Source organism: Hemitrygon akajei, chromosome 10, assembly GCF_048418815.1.
Source record: "Hemitrygon akajei chromosome 10, sHemAka1.3, whole genome shotgun sequence".
Taxonomy (NCBI): domain Eukaryota; kingdom Metazoa; phylum Chordata; class Chondrichthyes; order Myliobatiformes; family Dasyatidae; genus Hemitrygon; species Hemitrygon akajei.
This window is the reverse complement of record NC_133133.1, coordinates 146,282,561-146,306,947: the sequence shown is the minus strand read 5'-3', so window position 1 is coordinate 146,306,947 and position 24,387 is coordinate 146,282,561. Positions and strand designations below refer to the sequence as shown.

Genomic DNA, 24,387 nt, shown 5'->3' with positions numbered 1-24,387 from the left:
AAGTAACTTAGTGAATCAAAAGTTCTATTCTTACCATTGACCTCAGCTGCTCATTAGCAGAACCAGATTGCACACAACCTCAGGATTTTATTCTGCCCTGGCTGAGCTTTGAACCCTGGTTCCTGTCCATTACAAAAATTTGTTCCATGCTTCCTCCTCCTGCCCTACCCTACCAATTTTGCTACTTAAAGTCTTACCCAATCATTCATTTTGAATTTCCCTTTGGCCTCTTTGCTGTCCCACACCTCCAAGTTTTCAATATGCCAAACCATCCGAAGCATTTTTAAATTTCTCGCCACTCTTAGTGGTAAACAGTTGTCATCTTTTTACCCCCAGTCATATTTTAAACCCTTGTCATCATTGCCTCATTCTGTATTACCTTTACAGTGTCTTCAGCCTTGTGTATTCTCCTACCTTCAGTTTCTCAATGAAACTTCCTCTCAAATCATGCTGTCTCTACACTTTAAAACTTTCCCAAATACAGGTAACTTCTCTGAAATCTTCCATAAAGTACTTTATTTTATTTGTTCAAGTTTCTAGTTGATCATCATTTATTGCCCATCCTCAATCATGCTTCATATGAGGTGAGGCCTTCTGGAATTGCTGCAGATCATTCGGTGAAGTTACGCTCCTTGCTCCATGTATTGAGAAGTGAACGAGTTGGATGACTCAGCAATGGTATGTGACTTTTTCGTATATTTCTTTGTTCTTCTTGGCTCTAAGTTTCTATGGTTTGGAAGATGTTATCAAAGTAGGCTTGCTATGTTTGTTCCAATGCATACCGAGCATTCAGCTACAGTGTTTCAATGAAGGGTGATGGAGGGGTGGGGAAGGTGGGTTCCTGGATGCAAACACCCATCCTCTAACCTGCTTTACGTTAAGTCAGCGGCTGATCGAATTAAGTTTCTGGTCAATATTAAGTGTCTGTAATGACTTCAATAGTGAAGGAATTTGACATGGTTAATGTGTTAAGTGTGAAGGGAGTGATTAGACAGACCCTTGTTAGAAATGGTCAATTTGCTAGCATTTGTGTTTTGCAGCCACAGTAGCTAGATAACCTTGAAGAGACACACATCAATATCTGACATCTTATAACATTTCAATTACTGCATTGTATACCATAGCATATTTGTATCAGTGGAACTAATATGTCAATGAAACACACAAAACAAATTTTGGTTAAATACATTTAATTAAAGCCCAAGTGAAAGACTTTAATAGCAAGTAAATATATATTGTGCCTGTTCAGAAGTTTAAACACACACAATGGTGAGAAAAAATTTGATTTCTAGAAATCTAAATGCATGAATCAAGGCATGGAGGAGCTTAGTTTGCTATTATTTCTCAACTGAAAAGAAATCCATAACTTAAATTTAAACAAATGTACATAATTTAATGCAAATTATAATGGAGACTTCTTATTTTCACTTTGCTTCAAATTAGGAGAGACGTTACTTTGCCTTACTCATGTTGAATTGATGCATTTACACACACCATCCCAAAGGAGTAAAGTGAAAAACGGAGCAAACAGAGCAATTGCATGATCAAATTTGTAATAACAGTTAAGAATACACATATTGTAACCAAAGAAATTCATTTTTGTTACAGCAGAGACTTATCTAAAAAAATTTACAGTTATTTTGGTTTTATTTAAGAGATTCTTCAGCAGCAAAACTGTCAGTTGTGTAATTTTCCGATTGTACTCAGTGCCCAGGATATCCTATTGCAAAGTGTACCTCCTAGAAGTAACCATTTATCAACACTATTTCCCTGAGCTCATAATTTAAGAGCATACCTCATTTTTAGGCAAAATTCAATGACTGGATCCAGCACTAAACCCTTGTAGCTTGGATGAGAAGAGGTCCAATAATCCAAGCATACCTGATCAGTCAGTCTCCATTGATTTTATTAATATTGAGATAGAGAAATGATGTATAGGGATCCAGGAGATCTCCAACTGAGTACAGATATCACAAATTTAAGAGCTGTTATCTTTTGTGTTGGCAATGAGTGTGAACTTGATTTAGGCACTCAAAAACTGATCTGTTGGGAACAGATTAAAAACAGGACCCAAATGTGAAAGTGAAAGCAAATCTAAGAAAAGCATGAATAAACTAAGATTTTAATGCACAGTCCCTTTTTCCTTGCCTTCTAATAATAATATAACCAAATGAAGATCAGTTTTTATTGTTTGACTATCCATCGTGAGAAAGGTCTATAGATTAATTAAAGTCAATAGGGGTAGCACAAGAGCTAATTGAGATCTGTTATCTTTATGTACAGGAGGTAAGTTATCCAATGTCACTCTAGTGCACACCTTAAAGGCTACCCTCACGACATCGTTCACAGAACCATCCACTTTTGTGCTTTATGGCATGGCTGGCAAATGAGCGAGAGAATGACGGGGTGCTCAGAGGATCTCTATCTAGATCAACAGTGCAAGAATTGGTGGAAATAGTGTTACTGGTTACATAACAGCTCAGGTATTTGTACTATTTTTTTACAGTTAATCTCATATCAATATAACAAAATAGAAAACATAATGTTTAATTTAAGAATTTTTAAAATTCCATTTTGGCTGGACATGACTTTAAGTCCTACTACATTATGACATTTTTACTGAATACAGAGCAATCCTTCTGCTAAGTTTGTTTCTATGCTTAGTGATTCTAATGTGAACATGATGGCTCTCCCTGCACCACTTCCATGGTTCTTGAGTGATGCTGAATTCTAGTTATCAGATAAAGGTCGCCCCATTCAGACTGATCCTGTACTTCTTCCATTTACTGCATATGCTGTATATTTCTTCATTTTATTACATGTCAGTGCCACAATAAAAACTACGTGGTTCGACAAATCTAAATATCATCTTAAAGTTTGCAAAATGTTATTTAAGAATGTCATCGGTATCCAATTGCTATCTTTACATCAGTAACTAAGCAGAAATAATCAGGATACTTAAGTGTGGAGCACATATGTTCACAAGATTATCTACCACATTGATGCTTGAGTCGCTCTCTTCATGCCTGTCACTCTCCATGCAGATGGACTAGATGAACTTTGCGTTTTCCTGTTAAATTGATTTATAATGCCAAATATGTTTGGGAACGGCAAGTTTCACATAAGAGAAACTATCACGAGCATGCAATTCAGGAGTCAGCAAATTTGGATTGTCTTTTTTCACATTCTGAACAACTTCAAGTTGACTCAATATGTCCATTTATCTTTAAAATGAATCCCCAATGTAACAGCAGGAAGCGTTAACAATTAGTGTCACTCTGACAGGTCAGAATATATCCTTTGCTTTAAAGTCCAAATTAATAGTCCTCAGTTATCAAACTGACTATTCCAATCAACAACCTTGTGAATTGGACAATATAAAGGATAAGGCTATGAATCATATTTTGACATAAACAATTGAACAGTTCATTTAAAATAAAAGAGACGTAACCTGCAACACATATTAAGGAATGCAGTTTTAAATCAATCACTTAGGGATTAATATGAGTTTGTTATCAATTTACATCTTTTAATGAAGTGTAAGAAAATGGGATGGTTTTCCTGTTTCTCCTCAGTAACACGCATGGAACTTATCTCAGTTCAGTTACCAATTGGTTCATTTCCAATACAAGATGATGAATTACTTGTTTATGAAACATTAACACTAACATTTCAACACAGTATAACTGCAAGAGTTTTGCTGGACTTGATTTCAATCCTGGCAATGACATTCATTTATGTTTAGTAATGGGGAGAAGAGAAAAAGCACAAAGTAGGCTAACACTGTGATTATATCACATAAGCAGAATAAATTAAAGGGAGATTATAATCCAGCAATTGTTTGCAGCAAAAGAGCCAAAAAGAAAATCCTTTTTCTCCCAAATGAAGAAAAGCTCATGAAGGCAAATGAAGGCAGTACATTTTTGTTAATGAAGTTACAGTTAAGCATACAAGATTTTCATGTAATGCACCAAAGCCCATTTAACACACCTTACTTAAAAACAAAATGATTTCTAATACATAGACAATGAACAGGCCAAAAGGAAATAAAATTAAACACATTAACAAGTATATAATTACTCTACTCTTTCAACACACAGTAAAATTTATTGTTTACATTATTTTGACACTAGAAACATTAAACAAGTTTAAAAAGATAACCAGCAAAACAATTTTGTTCAGTAGGAATTATTGAGCAGTTTTTAAAAAAGTGTATTTTACTAATAAAATGAAGCTGTACTAGTCTTAAATGTAACAGTTGTTACTTTGCATGGTTTAAGTTCTGCACCAGAATGTGACTTTGGACAAGTGCATTTGCTAAATAAGATTGTTGTTCCTTCACCTGTTTAAGGAACAATTTAGCTGCAGACTGTGAAATCAAAGGAATCAATTCAATGAATTATTTATTGGAATGACAGACCAATTGACTGTAACATCAATTAACCTATCTGCATTCAATGTCTTTTCAATTATTGTTTGCTTTTGATTTTATTAAGGCTTTGTTATTTTAATATAAACTAATGTACACAAAAAGTCTGAATTGTAATTTAAGTTTTGGATTTACATAAAATGTAAACATCACTTGAATGTTAAGCTTGTATTTTGTCACCTAACTTAACACTAAAGTTAGTTATTAGGCAGCTTCAGTAATCACACCAGGCATCCATTATTCTTTCTATGTTAATTTTCATTCATTGTTTATGATTGGTGGGCCAAAGAATGTTCCTTTGTTACATAAAAAACTGGATTACACTGTTATTTTTGTTTCCACAAGCCAACAGTGTTGTGGCATGAGTAATCAGAAATTTCTACATCCAGTGAGAAGATGTATATACACAAATAAGATTTTCAAGAATCTGAGAGCACACTCTTAAATACTTTTCTCCATTTTCTTTTACACCTCACAATATTTGCAACACTTTTAATAAAGTAAGCTGTTCAATTCTGAATGGTCCATGCTAATATTCATTCTGTGTGATAGACTTTGCCACTCCATCTGTACCTTCTTGTTATGTATAATATTACAATGTTCACTCCTTTACGTATCAATCAGACCTTCCTTTCAGTGGAGTACAGCTATCTGCATCAGCCATTTCAGATGGCAGAGTTCCATATTCTCAATATCCTCGGTGTAGACAAAGCATTTATTAGAAATACTTTGTAGAAATTTCATGTTAAGTTGCAAAAGGACCCTTACTTTTGGAGCCTGCAGCCCTTTTATGTACACAGCATTACTATTTATTCCTCTGGTGAAGGTACTGACTCTTGCTACAATGTAAGTTTCACTGGGGCCACAGTCCCCCAGTACTACAGCCATTTTACACTCGGAACTGAGTGTATGTTGACAGATTAGTTGACCGTGGAAGCTATTTGACCCTGTACTCACTTGATTTCCCAAAAGTGCAATTTCCAGCAGGGTTCACTGGTGAACAATCAGCAGTAGGAACATTGACGTCGGGATATCACTGTTAATTAAGATGCCTTATTGCCCTCTAGCTACCTTAATACAGACCAAGAGTTGAACTTAAGACCTTCCTTCCTGTGTTATTTGGCTGATATACAGTTGACTACATTAAATGTTTTCTCTAAGTGGCCTTAGATGTAATGTGCCAAGCCTCAGTTGGCAATGTTCTTTCAGATAGCAATGTAACTGCGATGTAGAAGGTTTAGCAAAAATTTGCCAAGGATAATGGCCTCTGGTGGACAATATTATAAGCAACAAAACAAATCTGCTACTAAATGTTTGACAGATCATTTCATGAGAGGCAAGGTACTTTTCTGAAAAATAACCAAATCAGCTGCTTTAAAACAATTATACTCATTGTGTTGTTTTAAGCTTCCTATTGCCATAACTATCCTAATATCAAAATGGGCTTCTTCAGAGGGTAACTGACACAATGCACGAAGGACTTTGCAGGCATAAATATGCCATTTGTATTTCAAATCACTCATTAGCCTTACTTCTCCCCATTTCTGTAAAATTTCCCAGCCCTGTAACCATATAGAACCTCAACTCCAACAACAGCTTTTAGTGTATTGCACTCATTCAGCTGCCTCCCGACTGTTCCATTTTCAACTGTCTAGGCCCAAGGATCTAGTTCTCTCCCACAGCCTCCCTGATCCCTAAACTCCTCCTTAAAATTTATTTTTAAGCATATTGAAATAGTGTATCTTTTTCTATGGCTTAGTGTCAGTTTTAGATGCATCTCAGAGTCAGATGGAATACAGAGGCTGTGTTCTGTCCATTTCCCCATGAGAGCCAGGAAGAGGATGTAAGTGGCCAGTTTACAGGGGAAGAGCTGGCCAAAGGTAACTGCTTTGATCTTTTCAAAGTTTAATTGGGAAAACCACCGCTCACCCAGTAATGAATTTTGGGCAATCAGTGTGACAATACAGAGGCAGGAGTGAGATCATAAGAGGTGTGATGATGAGTTCAGGGAAGATCTTGTCGAGTAACACATGGAGTTTAATAACGTGGTTTGGAATAACTTTGCTAAGAGGTGAAAATCTATAAGGGTCAAGGATGAATCTGTATGATAAATGTAACAGAATCCATTGCAAGAGATACACTGTGTATGATAAAACATTTTCAAAGCAGCTTAACTGATCATTCAACGCACTTTCTCTGTCTGGTACCCTGCTGTGAATGAATGACCTGCTGCCTTCAAAGCAATTTGTAATGTGAGTACCGCTGCTGACATCTCAAGATTTGAAAATCACAACATAAATTCGAGTTTCTCCATTTTAATTTAAAAACTATTGTCACACCAAGAGAAATGTGCATAGTGTAAAAAAGTCAAAATAGAAATAAGGTTTGATTATGAAACAGAAAAACACAAGAGAAAAGCTCTGAAGAGACTATTAGGACTAAAAGTTTGGAATTAAAGTGCTGAAATGGCAAATGAAGAATCTAAATAATATTAATGGACCATGTTTTATAATGAACATCTGGCTTGAAATAGGACTCATTAAAATGGATACTATACATTTTGTGAGATGATCTACGATAGGAGAGGAGAATTCATAACACTGAAACTAAGTGAGGAAGATTAGTTTAATGATCGTCTATTTTGATGTCTCAACCAATAAACGATGATTTCTCTGTTATTCATTTAGTTGTCAAACAAACTAATTGCAAAGTGTATTCACTGGTTTACACTAGTTCAACCTACCAGAAATTGGTTGATCAGTTATAGAAGATTGAGGAATTTTGCGTGCAAAATAGGCTGAACATAAATTGAGCTTTGCATTCTTTATATAAAACATGTTGCACTGTAAACTGCCCAGTCACTCATATTCTGGAAGGAGGTTACAAGCATGCCAAGTACCTGCTGACTGTATCTTTTCCCAATAGTTTGAATAGATTCTTCATGTGAAACTTTATTTAAAGGCAAACATATGTTTTAATAAATGATTAAATCTTAAAATATAATTTAGTAGGAAACCAGAATAAATCAATGAAACTAATTTAATAAATTACATTATATGTTTATAGGTTCCTTAAGGTTGTTAAAGCTGGGATTGGTAATAGGGATAAGCTCCCACTACCTATTAAATGCTCCAAATGACGTGTGCATCAAGTAGCCTCTGTCAATCAAGTCCAACTCCTGGTCTTCATGTATGGCTTTGCTACTAAGCCCAGCAGAAGCGAAATCTACTGACAAAAGCAAGGACAAAGGCGGGTTACTGGTGCCTTAAAACACCTCGCCGATGGGGCTCCTTAGCCATGGTTAGCAGCTTATCTAGGAGGAGGAAAACTCTGATCTCAAACCGCTACCCCTTTCCGTTATACCCACTCATTGGGAAGGCTTCGGGAGTAAACCCCGAGGGAAAGATCTGGAGCTGGGGTTGCTAAGGCAGTCCTATATTGAGTTCAATGCTGGCTGGCAACTCCTGCGACACTGCTGGTGCCAAACTGTATTGGTTTCTTCATTTCCTTTGGGTTAATCTGATGTGTGTGTGGGGGGTGGGCGTGGTAGAGGTGGTGGCTTGCCACAAGGGCAACAGCTTGCTCTCCATATTGTACTGCCCTGGTTTCCGTATCTAGGCAGCTAGGACACAACATCCATGGTCAGCCCTGACCAACAGAGGCCTTCGAATATACATACTAATGTTGAATAATTAAAGTCAATACAAGAATATCAATTTTCATTGAAGTGCTTATTTTTCCTGTTGAACAGTGTCAACTATGTTAATCAAATTGCATGAGGTCTCCTAACTATATGAATAAATGTTCTAAATGGATGGAAATATATGCTCCATTCCACTGGTTCATGGAAGATTTCGTGTTTGTGATTATTCAAAATTGTTTATCAGAAAAGTCAGTTTTACTTCACTTTTGACCCTTAACTGTAACTCTAATATTTATCTTAGACCTAATATTGAAATAAGTACAAATATTTGCCTGAACTTTTCAAAAGATATCAGTTTGTAGTTTGGTGTTTATTCACTAGGCAATTACTTTATTGACAGTTGTAGACTACAAAGGGTTAATTCAGTGGCTGAATATTCAATTGGTTGTTTGATTAATATTGATAAATCAGAAAGAACATGAAATGCAAGAAAGAATATTGTCATTTTACCAACAGGCATTAGTTAATGCTGTACAGATGTATTTGCAAATTGAGCAATGTATATTCTGGAAAGGCTTTTATGGGTATCTTAATCATTCTTGTGGTTATCAATAAAAAAAACTTCCAAGGCAACATTAAGAATTATCATTTTATATGTTTCAGCTTGATTTTATTTTGTCCATATATGTCAGTGTAATAGACTGCAATCATTGTCTGAGGAACAGAGATTACTGTGCCCTGACCATTTGGATCATCACTTTATTATGCACCTTTATGGCTCTCTCTTTGCCCATATATGTCAATGATGATCGGCAACAAAGCTTATGATTGTGAGGTGAGTTCACAATGTCCTGACTCGTTTAGTTTTTTTTTCTCTAAGCAGTCTCAGATTCCTGCAGTGAATAATTACAGTGATATATTAAGAAAAAAATTCAAATGATGGTTCTCAAAAGTACAGCAGTAAAATCAGGCAATTTTCAGACCAGATTTTAGTTTCCTTTGTGATGATAATGGGTACAATCTGTTGGAAAATAAACTATAAATGAAAAGCTATGGGGCAAAAGCTCATCTGTTAAAAATGTACAGACTTGGTCAAATTCTGGAATAATCAGGGGATTCTAGCAAAGCAAGATATTTCCTGACCTTGGGTGGCTGGTAATACAGATGAAGATTTCAGATCACATCCTGATTTGATACCCTTGTGTCAAGGGTAGCAGTCTTTAACTTATTGAATAAGTAATCCAGAGGCCTAAGATGATGATCAAGAGATCAAATCACATTTGGACTTAAATTCAGGTAACCTTAAAAGATGTGGTCATTCTAACAAATCTCTGGTAAAAGGCATTTTTCTAAGCGCTATGTGTCAATTTTAAATTGATGACCTTCCATCCAACCATAGGGACTCTTAACTACAAGGAAGAAATCTTTCTCAAACACAGAGTTGTGAAAAAATCATTAAACTCTTCTTAAAACCCAGAAACTTGGCATTACAAATGAATTATTAGAGGAAGTCTCTTAGCAAGACTTATATCAGTAAACTTAAATTTTTCTCTGCATGAAACATTGGATTTTGCCAGGAAATACTTCATTTCTGCAGGAAAACTCGGATGTCTTAGTTTTTAGTACCAGTAAGATTTAGGACTCCCACACAAATATGGAAGCCCCAAACTTACTGCCAAGCTCCTCCAGCAACTTCTACTGGACTCAAGTAGCAGAGCTGCTTCACTGCATCAGGCTTCCCTAGCGAAGCAGTAATTCAGGTTTCTGCTAAACAATTTTGCAAAATTTCACTGAAATTTCCCAGTGCTATCCTGGCACAGGATCCAAAAGCTCACTGATGTCACTGCCGGGAATAAACGAAACACAATTATTTGTTGTTTGTTTAATGCTTGTAATTATAGAAAAGCAATTTTAAGCATCTTTCATTGAACTGGAATGGATTATAACTTACAAACTGTTTCATGTTTAATAGTATTTTAACATTTTTGACACTGGTCATTGGGTTGCGTGGTTTCTTGCTGTGAAAGGGGAATTTTACAGGCTGGGCATGTTTTGGGCCTTCCATGCCAGTGTTCAGGGTCCTGGCTTTGATTCATATTTAGATAACCTCTAGCAATGTTCTGACTTTGTGGCTGCTTCAGTTGCATTTGCGCTCAGTGGTGATGGTTCTGAATCTAAAGGGCAGGTGGTTAGGCTTTCTCTTCTAGTGAGGCCCAAATGTTATCAGCCTATGCCTAAATGCTGTCTAGGTTTTGCCGCATGCAGGTGTGGACAGCTTCAATTTTAAAAGGATTGTGAGTTGAATTGAGGGGTGAGTTTGAGTACACAGAGGCAGTGAGTACAGACAGCCTGTCTGTGTCAACAAAATCCAAACCTTCAAAAGAGTAAAACTCTTAATTGCAAGAACTGTATCTGGCAAAATCCACCAGACTGAAGCCCTCTACCAGAAGAATGAAGTATTTACTCAGGAAACTGGCATAGGGTATATGGAAGGAAGGAAACAAGCAGTAGTTTCATGGAAGATATAGCGAATAAAGAGGAGGAGGTGCTTGCTGCCTTACAGCAAATAAAGGTAGGTAAATCCCCCTGGTCTGACATGATATTTCCTCGGAACTTGAGAGAGACTAGTGTAGAAATTGCAGGGGCCCTGACAGAAATATTTAAAATGTCCTTAGCCATGGGTGCGGTGCTGGAGGATTGGAGGGTAGCTCATGTTGTTCAGTTGTTTAAAAAAAGGCTCCAAAAGTAAACCAGGTAATTACAGGCTAGTGAGCCTGACATCAGTAGTAGGTAAATTATTGGAAGGTGTTCTGAGAGATCGGATATACAAGTGTTTGGACAGTCAAGGGCTGATTATGGATAGTCAGCATGGCTTTGTGCATGGTAGATCGTGTTTAACGAATCTTGTAGAGTTTTTCGAGATTACCAAGAAAGTAGATGAAAGAAAGGCTGTGGATGTTGTGTACATGGACTTTAGTAGGCGTTTGACAAGATCCCACACGAGAGGTTAGTTCAGAAGGTTCAGACACTAGGTATCCAAGGAGAGGTTGTAAACTGGATTTGAAATTGGCTGTGTGGGAGAAGACAGAGAGTGGTAGTGGATGATTGCTTCTCAGACTGGAGGCCTGTGACTAGTGGTGGGCCTGTGGGATCTGTGAGGGGAACGTTGTTGTTTGTTGTCTATATCAATGAACTAGATGATAATGTGGTAAATTGGATCAGCAAGTTTGCTGATGACACTAAGATTGGAGGCGTTGTGGACAGCGAGGAAAGCTTTAAAGCTTGCAGAGGGATCTGGACCAACTGGAAAAATGGGCCAGAAAATGGCAGATGGAATTTAATGTAGACAAATGTGAGGTGTTGCATTTTGGAAGGATAAATCAAGGTAGGACATACACAGTAAATGGTAGGGCACTGAGGAGCGCAGAGGAATAAAGGGATCTGGGAGTTCAGATACATAATTCCCCGAAAGTGGTTTCACAAGTAGACAGGGTTGTAAAGAAGGCTTTTGGCATCCTGGCATTCATAAATCAAAGTATTGAGTATAGGAGCTGGGATGTTATGGTGAGGTTGTATAAGACATTGGTGAGTCCAAATTTGGAGTATTGTGCGCAGTTCTGATCGCTTAACTATAGGAAGGATATCAGTAAGATTGAAAGAGTGCAGAGAAGATTTACTAGGTTGTTACCAGGTCTTCAGGAGTTGAGTTACAGGGAAAGATTGAACAGGTTAGGACTTTACTCCTTGGAACGTAGAAGTATGAGGGGAGATTTGATAGAGGTTTACAAAATTATGAGGGATATAGACAGAGTAAATACGAGTAGGCTCTTTCCACTTAGATTAGGAGAGTTAAATATGAGAGGACATGGCTTTGGGTGAAAGGGGAAAGGTTTAGGGGGAACATTAGGGGGAACTTCTTCACTCAGAGAGTCATGGGAGTGTGGAACGAGCTGCCATCTGACGTGGTAAATGCAGACTCACTCTTAAGTTTTAAGAATAAATTGGATAGATACATGGATGGGAGAGATCTGGAGGGTTATGGACTAGGTACAGGTCAATGGGACGAGCAGAATAAAGTTTCCGCACAGACTAGAAGGGCCGAATGGCCGGTTTCCTGTGCTGTAGTGTTCTATGGTTCTATTAAGTATATGAAAGAACAAGCTGTTTTGAAATGATTGTACTTACATAATAGTTGAAGAAACAAATTGAAAGATGTGAATAATACAGAAGTGGGGAAGTTTTTGGCTTGATATTGGTCTGTGTGAAATCCCAGACGCTGGTATGATCTTGAGGTGGTATTACTCTATTCTTATCATGTAAGTTCAATCAGTACTTGTTCCAATAAAGTTAGGTGTGACAAATGTATCTCAACTAACTACTGTAAAGCAATGGAAGAAATATAATGGATTAAAAACCAAGTAGAGAAATGTGAATCAATATTCTTTTCAAAGATTGGTGATTGCTTTCTCCTAGGCTTCAGAATATCAAGAGTTTATAGTTGGGTGTGGCAAGTATATGGAACTAGAATCAAAGGAAATTCATAGATTAATTTCACTATTAAAACAAGATCTCTGATGCTGTATAATCAATTTTTATTACTGAGATGAGTACCAGATTAACCATCTGACTGAACATAATAATTCAAAACATGCTTCATTTTCTTTCTCCTCCATTGTTTAAAGCTGGCCTGTAAAGGGCAGACATTACGAGGCTACCTTTTAGACCTAGAAACTAGTTATCATGGCTGGACAAATAGAGGCTTGCTCTAACTAATTTAAATCACATTTTAATTACAATATGTCCATTATTGTAGCTTAGTTTATTTTATAAATTTCAGATAATGATAATCTTGTAGCTCCATCAATAGAGTTCCAAAAATGATTACTTACTGCCTATGGTTATTTTAATTGATACATGGCTAGAAAGCTTGTTAAGAGTATAAATTGCTAATTCCAGTTGCTAATTAATAGACAGAACATAATTACTTAGGGATTCATAAATAGTATCACACAATAAGAGCGAAGGTAGTAAATTATGGTTCTGATCAAATGGCTTCCTGGAGCATTCCTTGAGCACTTAACTGTATGAACTTAGCTGCATAGATAGGTCTCAATTGTGATGGAGCCCACAGGAAAACTGAGTCTCAACTCAGGGGTACTGTAATATTTAGAGGGGTAATCAATTAATTTGGTGAAGATTGGTAAAGGAAGTTCTTTGGCAAAGTACAGAACTTTTTTGCCCTCATCCAAAATTTTGATGAATTGGGATAGGAAGTGGCTTAGCTTAAACTGAGAATTACATGCGAACATACTTGGTCCATAAAAGCAGACAAATACAAAATCTTAAAGGTGAAATGTATTGTGAGTAAATACATTTTATGCATCCTTGTTAAATTCCATCACCATCCTCATTGTAGGCTTGAAATTATGAACAATGATGTTGGTAATTGTCAAGGAAAGTGGTTTTATGTTACTATCTCTGTTGCAACAACATCTGATTGGAGTTATGTCTATGCTCCTTCCCCATTCATAATGCCACTGAACCAAGCTTAGTCCAAAACACATTTGGGTACTTTAGCTATAACCATTTGTTATCAAGCTGTGTTTGAAGTATTCACGAGAAACAATAATACATCTACATCATTTTCTTTTATAAGGTTTGGGAATACATGGCAGTTTGAGCATCACATCTCTCTTAATTTCCAATAGACCAGCTTGATTGGGTTGAAAATGTTGTAAGTGTGCAAAGAGCAAAGATGACCAGGCCAGCAGAACTAAGGCAGTATCCATGATTCATCATGACTCACTGGGATTAATTTTGAGATTAATGAGACAAAGTAGAAGAATGCAACAGCTGGTTACTGACAACAAAAATAGGAATGAAAATTTTAGGCAAGTCTCTTTTGCATTGAACTGTCAAAATGGTGAGCTGATAATACTCTGAGGAGTAAGGCTACCCAATATCCAGTCTGCACAGGTGTTAGCAAGTGTGTGAATGGTTTCAATTATGAGAACTGAGTTCAGGAGTGGGGGAGCCTGGATTTTCATGGAAGAGTAACCTCTGTCAGGAAAAATATTTCAAATTTACATTCTAGGTCTATGTGTATCATAGGATTTACATTTTCATGACAAAATGGGCCATCTACTACAATGGAGATATGAACAGAGTGTAAATATTGTCCTGCTATGCTATGTTGCCTTAGGTCTCTCTAGATTGACTAAATTCAGTTCCTAAACAAATAAAATGTAAACGGGTATTCATTTCGTGGACTATTTATACTATTTTCAAATATTATAAATTGAATAAATAACAAATATTATTTAATAAATTATAATTATTAGAATTCAGGATTAACCTTGGGAATGCATAATCTAGGAGAGTAGAAAAGTAGAAATGTATTGAAACAACACTGCATGTGGGCCCACTTGGTTTGTACAAAACAATGCCAGTAGTGTTTTTCAGAATTTGATATCTAAAGTATCATATTCTATAATATGGGATTTGTATGCACAGCCTAATTCCCCGCAAAGCTCATGAGGAGGTTAGTTGGGGTGCATATTATCAGTGGGAGATTGGGAGATGCAGGTGGGAGGATGTGAGAACTGAACTGAGGCAAAGAGAGATGCAGGTATTGTTGGAATGGTTTGGTGTAGAGGAGGAGGAGGATCTGCCAGGGTTGTTGAAATGATTGGCTGGGGAAAGCATTTGCCTGGCTGGTCAAGAGAATTGGGGTGCTTGGGCATGAAGGCCATGCAAATGGGGATAAAATGGATTGAGCAGGGAGAGGATTAGGCAGGGATCAGAATATTGTTTGGGCAATCCAAATCCTTAGGAGAACAGTGGAATGATGGGTGAAAAGGTCAGAAGAACCTACCTGGAAGGAGAAGCCCTCCCAGCAGTGGAAGAATTGGGTTCTTATTAACTAATGCTGAAGCAGTCCACCACCCTTTAGCTTAGATGTGCTTTATCATGCGAGGCACAACATTGTGCTTTATTTGTGAGCTTTTTTCCTGCTGAAATAAGTGGGGGAGGGGAGGGCCATTGTTTTGCTGCTGCTTGTGTGTGGGAAGGGAGAGTAGGGGGTTTTGGGGTTCTAATGTTTTTACTGGCACTCATTCTTTGGGGCACTCTTCTGTTTCCATGGATGTCTGTGAAGAACAAGAATTTCAGGTTGTCTATTGTATACATTCTCTGATATTAAATGGAACTATTTAAATATTGTATTCATCAGAATGATTTTGTGCAAATGATGTAGCAACATGTGGTGGACCCCTGTGACAGTACTGCACATGGCCATTGGACTTCATGATTATATTCACAGAGCTTTGAGCAAAATTCTAGAAGTGCATGATTGAAACTCTTGGTACATAGTTAATTTCTGATCCTATGTTATTATATAACACACATAAACATTCTCTACAATAGACTTTAGGCCTATATGTACTTGTACAGAAATGGCAGGGAGGGGGAGGGCTTATGAAATGTGGTGTACTGGGACCACCACATTTCATAAACAGCAAGAGCCAGATAAAGGGACATAGATTCAGATTAATAGAAGTTAAAAATTGGACTGATACCAAGCAACTCTTCCTCACACAAAGTGTTATCAATGGTTATATATCCAGGAAGGATAATGGAATCAAGATGCCCAAAGCTATTTAACAAACCGCTGGATGATGAAATAGGAAATTTTAGCTCTTCCGTTGAGACAATGAAGTAATTAATTATTCCTGATTAAATTTTTGTACTATTACATCAGTAAATAAATAGAGCCAAAGGTCCTACTTTTCCAAATTTCTCTTCTGGTTCTTTTCAATTTTATTGGAAATGACTTACATTAAACAGATGTAATTAATACCAAAAATATTTGTACTACAAAGAACTTCACAAATTGTATTTTTTATTAGAAGGACAAGATTGAATGTGAAAGGCAAGGCACAAAATTGAAAAGTTGCTTTAATGCAATGAAAATACTGAATAATTAAACTGATGTGATTTTCTCAAGAATGACAAGGGTTGGGGCTGATTCTTCATCCATTCTTAGGGCTGATGAACTGAAGCAGCTGTAAAGGCTTATGTAAAAGCAGAATGATGGTGTCATTCTGAGGATTTTGAATCTTGGGTGAGTCCTTTACTATGAATTATTAGCTGATGCATCTGACCTTTTGCTCTATCACTGGATTTAAATCCAAGTCCCAGGGTGAAGCTCCACACGCTGACCTCAGAAGCTACCTTCACTTCATACTAGGTCCATCGGTTTATATCTAATGCAGTGGTTCCCAAGTTAGGTCCTTGGAAACCTTGCTTAATGGTTTTGGCATAAAAAAGGTTGTGAACCCCTGATCTAGTGGGACCCATTCATCTGAATGGGATTACTCACCTGGATAGAAAATATAAATGGAGCTAAATGGTTCATTTTTTCCCTCAAATTTTGTTTAATACTGATACTTTAATTTCATTTATATCAGTTCAAAGTGTTACTACATGAATTCATTATATTTATTATTTTTTAAAGTCTATTTTAACAGCAGAAAAAGCCATTTACTGTATACAGAGTCCTGCGGATAGGTCTTACAGACTGCTTGAGACTGAACTGGTTCCTGGGCAGCAAAGCATTCAACTTAATTGGAGATAAGAGTGACAGAAGGTTATTACAGATGTATGAATCTAATGAGGGACAAAGGTGAAGTACTGGCTGCATCATGTGCATCCACCTGAGTCCATCTGTATCATATTCAAGCGCAAAATATACATTGTACCAAACGCGGGTACAACTGATACATGAACATAACTATTGATCGGGGATTTTATCAATGTGATAATAACAAAAAGGAATAATAACAGCAGAAAAATGCCATTGGGCATCTTTTAAATAAAGCTGATGTGGAGGAAAAGTTATCAAAACCCACATCGAGAGGAAAAGAGAGAATAGTTTTGAGTATAACTTTATGACCCATTTCTTCAAAATGAGGCATTTGTGATAGAACACAACAAAGTATTATAACACTGAAAGGGAACTCTCAGAAAAACAGAAAATGCTGGAAATATTCAGCAGGTTAGGCAGCATCTGTGGACAAAGAAACATTTTAGATCAATGACTTTTCATCAGAATTAAAAACCAACTTGGCCAGCAACAAACTATCAGTCCATTTTAGTTCTCTGTTTGATTTACTTTGCAGTGCAAGTTATAAAAACACAGAACAAGGACACAGAAGGATGATTCTGGCAGTGATCCAGCTGAGACTATGAGGACAGCATTAGATACAGCAGGGATGTTAGTTCCTTTGTGACATTTATTTAATGGTTTGATGATACTCTGTTACTTGGGCATATAGCAGATAGTTTCCGTGTAAAATCACTGTGTGTGGTGTGTGCAAGTTGCATGCATGTGTAGGATTGGGACTGAAGGAATGTTGATTGCTTCACCAGACATTTAAAATGAATGACTGAAACACCAGAAACATTGATTCTTTTGTTATTGGGGACACTTTTGGTACAAAATATGAATATATTTCCTTTGAGGAAATATGTTTAATTAAAGAGTTGTTATATGATTAAGTTGAATAAAGTACAATTTCCTCTTAGTACTGGATCTGACAGCTTCTATTGCAGTAATGTTTCTGTTTTCCCTGGATCCTAATATTATCACTTAGAAATTTGTCTCAAGAGAGTTCTCTTTATTGTACCTATAGGGAGTGCCTAATGTTTCCTCAACACCTCTTTGACTCAGCAGAGTTAATATCAGAATAAAGAGAATGCCAGTCCAATGTAGTTATATTTTCCATCAGCAATCACTGGATTGCATCCAGAAGTGGAAATTTTAGCTGATTATTTCAGAGCTACAGAGGACAAAGGTGTACTCAACCTCGAGGTAATCAAATATAACATGGACCAAACCTAATTCCTTATTTTGCATATAGCTTTGTCCTTTGTTGGTTAATGTAGTACTTTTAAAAATTTAAGCAACTGTATACATCTTGTTCAACAGCATTTTATTTGATTTGTTTCCCAGTAATTGAGCAATTCCCAAAGTCTGATATTTTTGCAGCACAGACCATGATGCCTAGTTTTACTCCAAATGAAACATCGGTAATGGTCTTTATCAGAAATGTGAGCACCTATCGTCCTCAATACTCCAAAAATAACATTAACAATAAAACTATCAACAATATTGTTGGGTGATGAATTTTGGGAATTGTTCAATTTGTAAATCTTCACAAAACATTTGAGATTTATTTTCATGTTATACTGCCCAGCTTAATAAAGTTACTGCCTTGTAAACCACAAGTGGTTACTTACTAAAAGCTCCTTGTACTTTTATTTTATTTCAAGTATAATTCCCAATTAGTTTTTGTCATTTGCCATTTGCCATCCCTGATGTAAAATATTTCTGTAATCCATTGGTCAATAAATCACATATTCCAGCTTTGTGATTGTAACTAGAATAACTAGAAGGCAGCACCCAGTACACTTCAAACACAGCTTCATGGCTCTGTGTATCTGTACACTCTATGATGACCTGCTACATCTGTAGATCCTAATGCTGCCCAGTGAATCTGTACACCAGCTGTACATTGGTCCAAAGGAAGCCTATGGCATGAACCAAGCACAACTCTTAAAGCTGTCCTACCAATACCAAGCATTGGACTGCATAGCCTTGAACAGACAGTTCATTTTATGTGTTGTAGAAGACTATTCACTGTGAATTACATGCATAATTGACTTCGAAACATGCATGGTTGTGTTCAGTAAGGAATCATGCCATGGATAAGGAATGTCTGGATAATATTTGTGGACCTTTACAAATCCTGCCTCGCCAATAGAACCTGTTCTATAATACGCAAAATGTTGCACTTCAGAATAGAATTTTTTTGGGGAATGTATTGTTTTGGTAGCTATCGCATCCTTTCTAAAATCTGTTAGCCAAAACTATTCATAGCATATAAAGGGAGATTTAACTAAAACTTCATGGAACTGAGCATAATTTCTCCAGCTCTTTAAATGCAGTATTTTTAAAAAAGTCAATTAGCCTTCTTGATTATTTTTTATGCCTACCCACAGCATCTTAATGACCTAATTACATGGAACCTCAAGCCTCAGTGGACTTCCATTGCTTCCAGCTTTTTATACAATCTTTCTTTGATGGACTCAGCTTCCAGTGAAATTTATTTGCTACAGTTTAGCTCATTCACATAATCTTTTAATCGCTTTTCAATTAATGCTTGCATCTATACTGCCTAAAATGCTGCCTATCTTTGTGTGATTGGGAAATAAGCCTTCCACCACCTTTACATGGTTTTCTAGAAAGAGAAGCAGTTTCCATTAATTCTTTCCTGGCTTGCTTTGCCTTCTGATTTTTTTTTTGCCTGACATCCGATAAAGGAATGAGAAGGAAAAAACATGTTAACTAAATAGCATTAATTTGTTATAATTAACCATACTGAAGAATTATATAAATGTATGGCTTAGAAATTGACTACTTTGTCCATGCCAACCATAATTCCCTTCTAGTTTAATCTCATTTGTTGAGATTCATTTGCCCATATTCCTCAACTCTTTTCCTATCCACATATCAGTCAAATGCCTTTAAATATAATAGTCCCTGCCTCCACTACCACCTCTAGTAGCTTGTTCCAAATATCCACTGCCTTGAACCAAATGTGAGAACTTCACTTGCCCCATCATTGATATGTTCCCACATCTTATGGTCTAACTTTCAAGATTTCATCTCACGTTCTCGATATTTATTACTTATTCATTCATCATCATTATTTATTTATTTTTATATTTGGACAATTTGTTGTCTTTTGCACAATGATTGAATGTCCATATTGGTGCAGTTTTTCATTGATTTTGTTATGGCCATTATTCTATGGATTTATTGAGTTATCCCACAAGAAAATGAATCTCAGGGTTGTATAATACATGTACTTTGAAAATAAATTTACTTAAAAACTTAATTCCTCTGAGTGAAATACTTCTCCTTAAATCTCCATTAACTTCTTCCCTCTCACCTTCAGCTTGTGCCTTCTAGACTCTCCTGATCTGGAAGGTTTCTTACTACCTCCTCCTGTCGTCACTACCTCCTCTCATAGATGCTGTCTGGCCTGCTGAGTCCTGTCCTGCCAGCATTTTATGTTTTTCTTACTACCTATCCTGTTAGTACTCCTCATAATTTTGCAAATCACTGTAAGGTTATCCCTCAGCTTCCTACATTCTATTGTTATTAAACCCAGTCTATCTGGTCTCTTCTTATAACTACAGACCTGCATTACAAATAACATCCTAATGAATCTCATTTTATATTCTCTCTATTGCTACCATACTCTTCACACACTGTGGTGACCAGAACCATACAGAAAACTGTGTTTTGTAAGATTAAAATTACTCTGGAAAATCTAGATTTTCAAGTTTCCAAAATTCTCACAAAAAACCGTGCAAAACAAACTGAATGATTCGTATGACCTAGTTCAATTGGTAGGTGTAATCTTTCCCATTTGATGTGCTCAATGGAATTGGAGCTTTCAAGTAACATCCGTGACCTGTGGCACGTTGTCTACAGAATATTAGTGTTATTGTTAGCTGTATTTCAAAACTAATTTCACAAATTAAATCACTAATGATATAACTGTAATATCTGCTAAACTAAAATTTTCTTGATTATTTCATTAAAGAACTGGAAATACAATCTATCTAAAGCTACAACCATGTAAACAGCAAAATTAAACAGAAATTTCTTGTTTTCATTGCAGCCTGTTTATAGCAAGAGAAACCAATAAAGTGCACAGTTCTGATGAAAGGACATTGACTCAAAATGTTTCTTCACAGGCAGTGCCTGACCTGCTCAGTATACGCAGGATTTTCTATTTTTATTATAAAAAGTCTTGCATGTTTAAATGGGAGCAAATGAAGGGACACTGGAGGTAAACTTATTTCTGGGCAAGTCTCACGTATCACATTGATCTAGGTAGAAAGGACTTCAAAGAAGTTTGGACAATTGACAATCAATGATCACAGTGTGCTCATGCTAAGAAGCAAGAGGGTTTCACCTCAAAATAACAAGGTAAATATTTAAGGAATAATATAGTCAACTTATTTTGGAGTAGAATTTAGGCTAATGATGATGAAATGCTGTAGAATTTTCTCTAATTATTTATATTATAATTTCACAGCAAACGACATTTCCTTGTATATTCATAGGAGGTATATCGAGGAGTTGGATCCAATAAGAAACCCTTTTCACAATTTACAGAATTGTATATTATTCTGCAAGTCTAACACAGACAGATTTGAGACTTTTTGAGGCAGATCTACAAGTTTTAGAGTATTAAGCTATAATTTATTTCTATCAGTTAACAAAAAGCAACAGAAGGTAAATTTAGCATCTGTTTGCATTGAAGTTTCTTTCAGAGGTTTCAAATCAAATACCAAAATGATATTCATAAAAATGCTTTTCATTAACAGCCTTGATATAGATCTAACTAAATGTGTTTCTACAAGGAGGCTGATGGTCAGAATGACTTCAACTGGCCAAAGAGCCTTTTTCGCCCCACACTGTATAACTCTTATTACTTGACTCCTTTTTTCAGTGGCTTGAGTTATTTAAACTCTATAACTTCAGCTTGAAGTTATTTGATCCTGTGTAATACAATGTAGTTCCTACACTAACAGCTCTCCTCTGCACAAAACAATTCCTATTCATTTCTCAAGTTATAACTCAGAAATAATTCTTTCTGTGTTCATCATTAATCATTCATTCATATAGATTTTTGGTGAGTTTCAGCATCCGTAGTTACTGATTCTGATGGCATCATTTTGAGACAAGGACATCTATTAAACTTTGTGTCTGTTCATTACTATTAAATATTATGGGAAGAAGAATGCCAATATCCAACAGATGGCTTGAGAGTTTTTAAATTTGAGGCATTAGATTGAAATGACTGATAATAATGCCACAGCCATTGTAAATATATAAACATTAAAGACGTAATGTACAGGATTCAGACCGCTGATCCAATTAGAATACTTGAATTAATGTATGTACAGCACTGTGCAAAAGTCTTAGGCACAAAGATTTAGCTAGCGTGCCTAAATCTTTTGCTCAGTACCTTAGTAATTTTATGTACTGCTGTCCCAAAAAAAAAATTGTGATGTCTGTGAGTGATGATAAACCTGATTCTGATATGTGTCTTTATTGTGGACTGAGATTGGGAAGGAGACAGGGAGAGAGGAATCATGGTTGGGAAGAGGGGAGGGAGCAGCAAGCACCAGACAGACATTCTGTAATGATCAATAAACCAGTTGTTTGGAATCAAATGAACTTGTCTGGTGTCTCAGGGCTGAGTGTGTCTGCACCTATGTCACCCTTCTCCCCCAGCCCACCCCTAGTAATCCTTCTCTGCTACCTGTACTACACTCTTCCCATGGTACTCCACCCTCACCATACCCAATATCCTTTGCTTCTGGAAGACTTACAGACTCGCTCTCCTCTCCACGTCAACAAATACATTACTGTACAAAAATCTTGGGCATTATACACCTAAGACTTTTGCACAGTACTGTATAAAATTGATCAAATGCAAGATAGATTTCCATAGCCTTTTCTGAAACTGGGATTCATTTGTATCATGAATGGATCTGTCATAGCTAGCTGACTTCAACATTTTGGGCAGCAGTTTCCCTCTACTACATGTCTCACTCAAAGGATTCTTAGCAAGATTTGGTGGACAGAGCTGCACTGTTTTGGCCAACGCTGTCCCATTTGTTAAGCTTTAAAAGGCCATAATGATGCAAAATTTTAACTGTTTTAACACTCTCAGAGAACATTCATGTAGAAGCACTCCATGGCACGACTAAAATCATGCAATAAAATGCCAACAATTGCACTAGTAAATCAGAATGCAGCATTACACTCCAGACTAATATTTTGAGAGTGTAATGCTGGACAGCAGGATGTTGCACACAAATGCAATGTTGCATAGATGGACTGACAAGTACAGATTTGGCAGTGCTGTGCTTTAAGTTCTTGCTTTGTGAGGATTTAACTTACAAGAGCCTTTCTGACACATGGTGCAATCTCTGTTATTTATACTCTAATTAAATAATTGTCTTCCCAATTATATGTGAGAATTTTCAAAGGCCAACTGATTGCATGAGAAATAAACTTATATTGTAGCCCACTAAAATTATTCTCCTAATGAAAAGCATAAACCACCTACAACTGTCCATGCAATTCATATTATTTTCATATGTGTTGCTTTTATTTCCTCAGCAGAAAGCCAACATTTGGAGGTTCTTGAACATCTGCCAATTCCTTTTGCTTACTGTGTGGCAGAGAATGGAAGTTCCATTTTATTAATAAAGAAAACTTATAGAGTCTTTTTTGCAAATTTATAGCTATAGATTTCTGTACTTTTGCACCATGTTTATTAACAGTATTGATACCATCCAGAGCTGTATTGGACCTGCAATTGCATCAACTCTTTAGAACCTAGAAAATGCTGAATGAAATTTGTTTAGTGTCTAGGTCCTTTGAGGTATCTGGTAAAAGTAAGGAAGGACAACTGCTTCCATTAAGAAAGTATCTCAGATACACCAATTGAAAGAATGGTCAGGTCCAATCACTATTCCATGGAATTGAGAGGACTGTGCTTTGATTTGAGACATAAGCCTGCAGATCATTATTTAAGCTCTACTGCAGACCTCAATTCCCTGCTTTATGACAAGACCTGTTAGGTATCTTTTATTTCACCGTATTTTTGTTTTTTATTTTTTGTACTTTTTCAGCTTTTAAAGCAATACTAACTCATACCAGAGACCATGGAGAATTGGTCAGTATTTAGCAAATGTGACATTGAAATCAAGACACAGTATTTAGCGTTAAAAATATGAAACTCAAGAGATTCCAAGACAATTATGAAATTCCACATATGCACACCCCTTTAAGTTTGTACCATTTAGATGTTTAGTGTTATTTTAGAATCTAAAGGGTTCAACGGAAACAGTTGTAACTTGATGATTTAACTTTGCTTTTACCAAAAGTTGCATAGAATGTTCACTGCAATAAGTGTGGTCAATGTCATGTGACCATAGTAAATTTTACAGAAAAGAATATAAATTCTAGAAAACTACAGGAACATTGTTTCTTAGCTCAGCACTGATGTCCAATCACGGTGACTCACGAGGATTCTTCTAAGGCATTGACTACCAGTTCAAGGATGTCAGGGCAGTGGTCTGCAATCTGCTGCAGAATAGTGTTGGCGTAGTCCTGAAGTTGGGAACTTTCCTTTTCACACTGTTCAAGCTCAGCATTCAG

General features: G+C 36.5%; 1 protein-coding gene across 2 annotated transcripts in view; it reads right to left on the bottom strand.

Annotated features, from left to right (window-relative positions):
* Nucleotides 1–1,173: 1,173 nt before the first annotated feature.
* LOC140734775 (ELKS/Rab6-interacting/CAST family member 1-like) overlaps nt 1,174–24,387 on the bottom strand; it is a 766,434-nt gene continuing 743,220 nt past the window's right edge. For both annotated transcript variants that reach the window (XM_073059261.1, XM_073059262.1), the window contains one exon: nt 1,174–24,387. In XM_073059261.1, coding sequence (XP_072915362.1) covers nt 24,250–24,387 — 138 coding nt within the window. In that variant the 3' untranslated portion in view covers nt 1,174–24,249.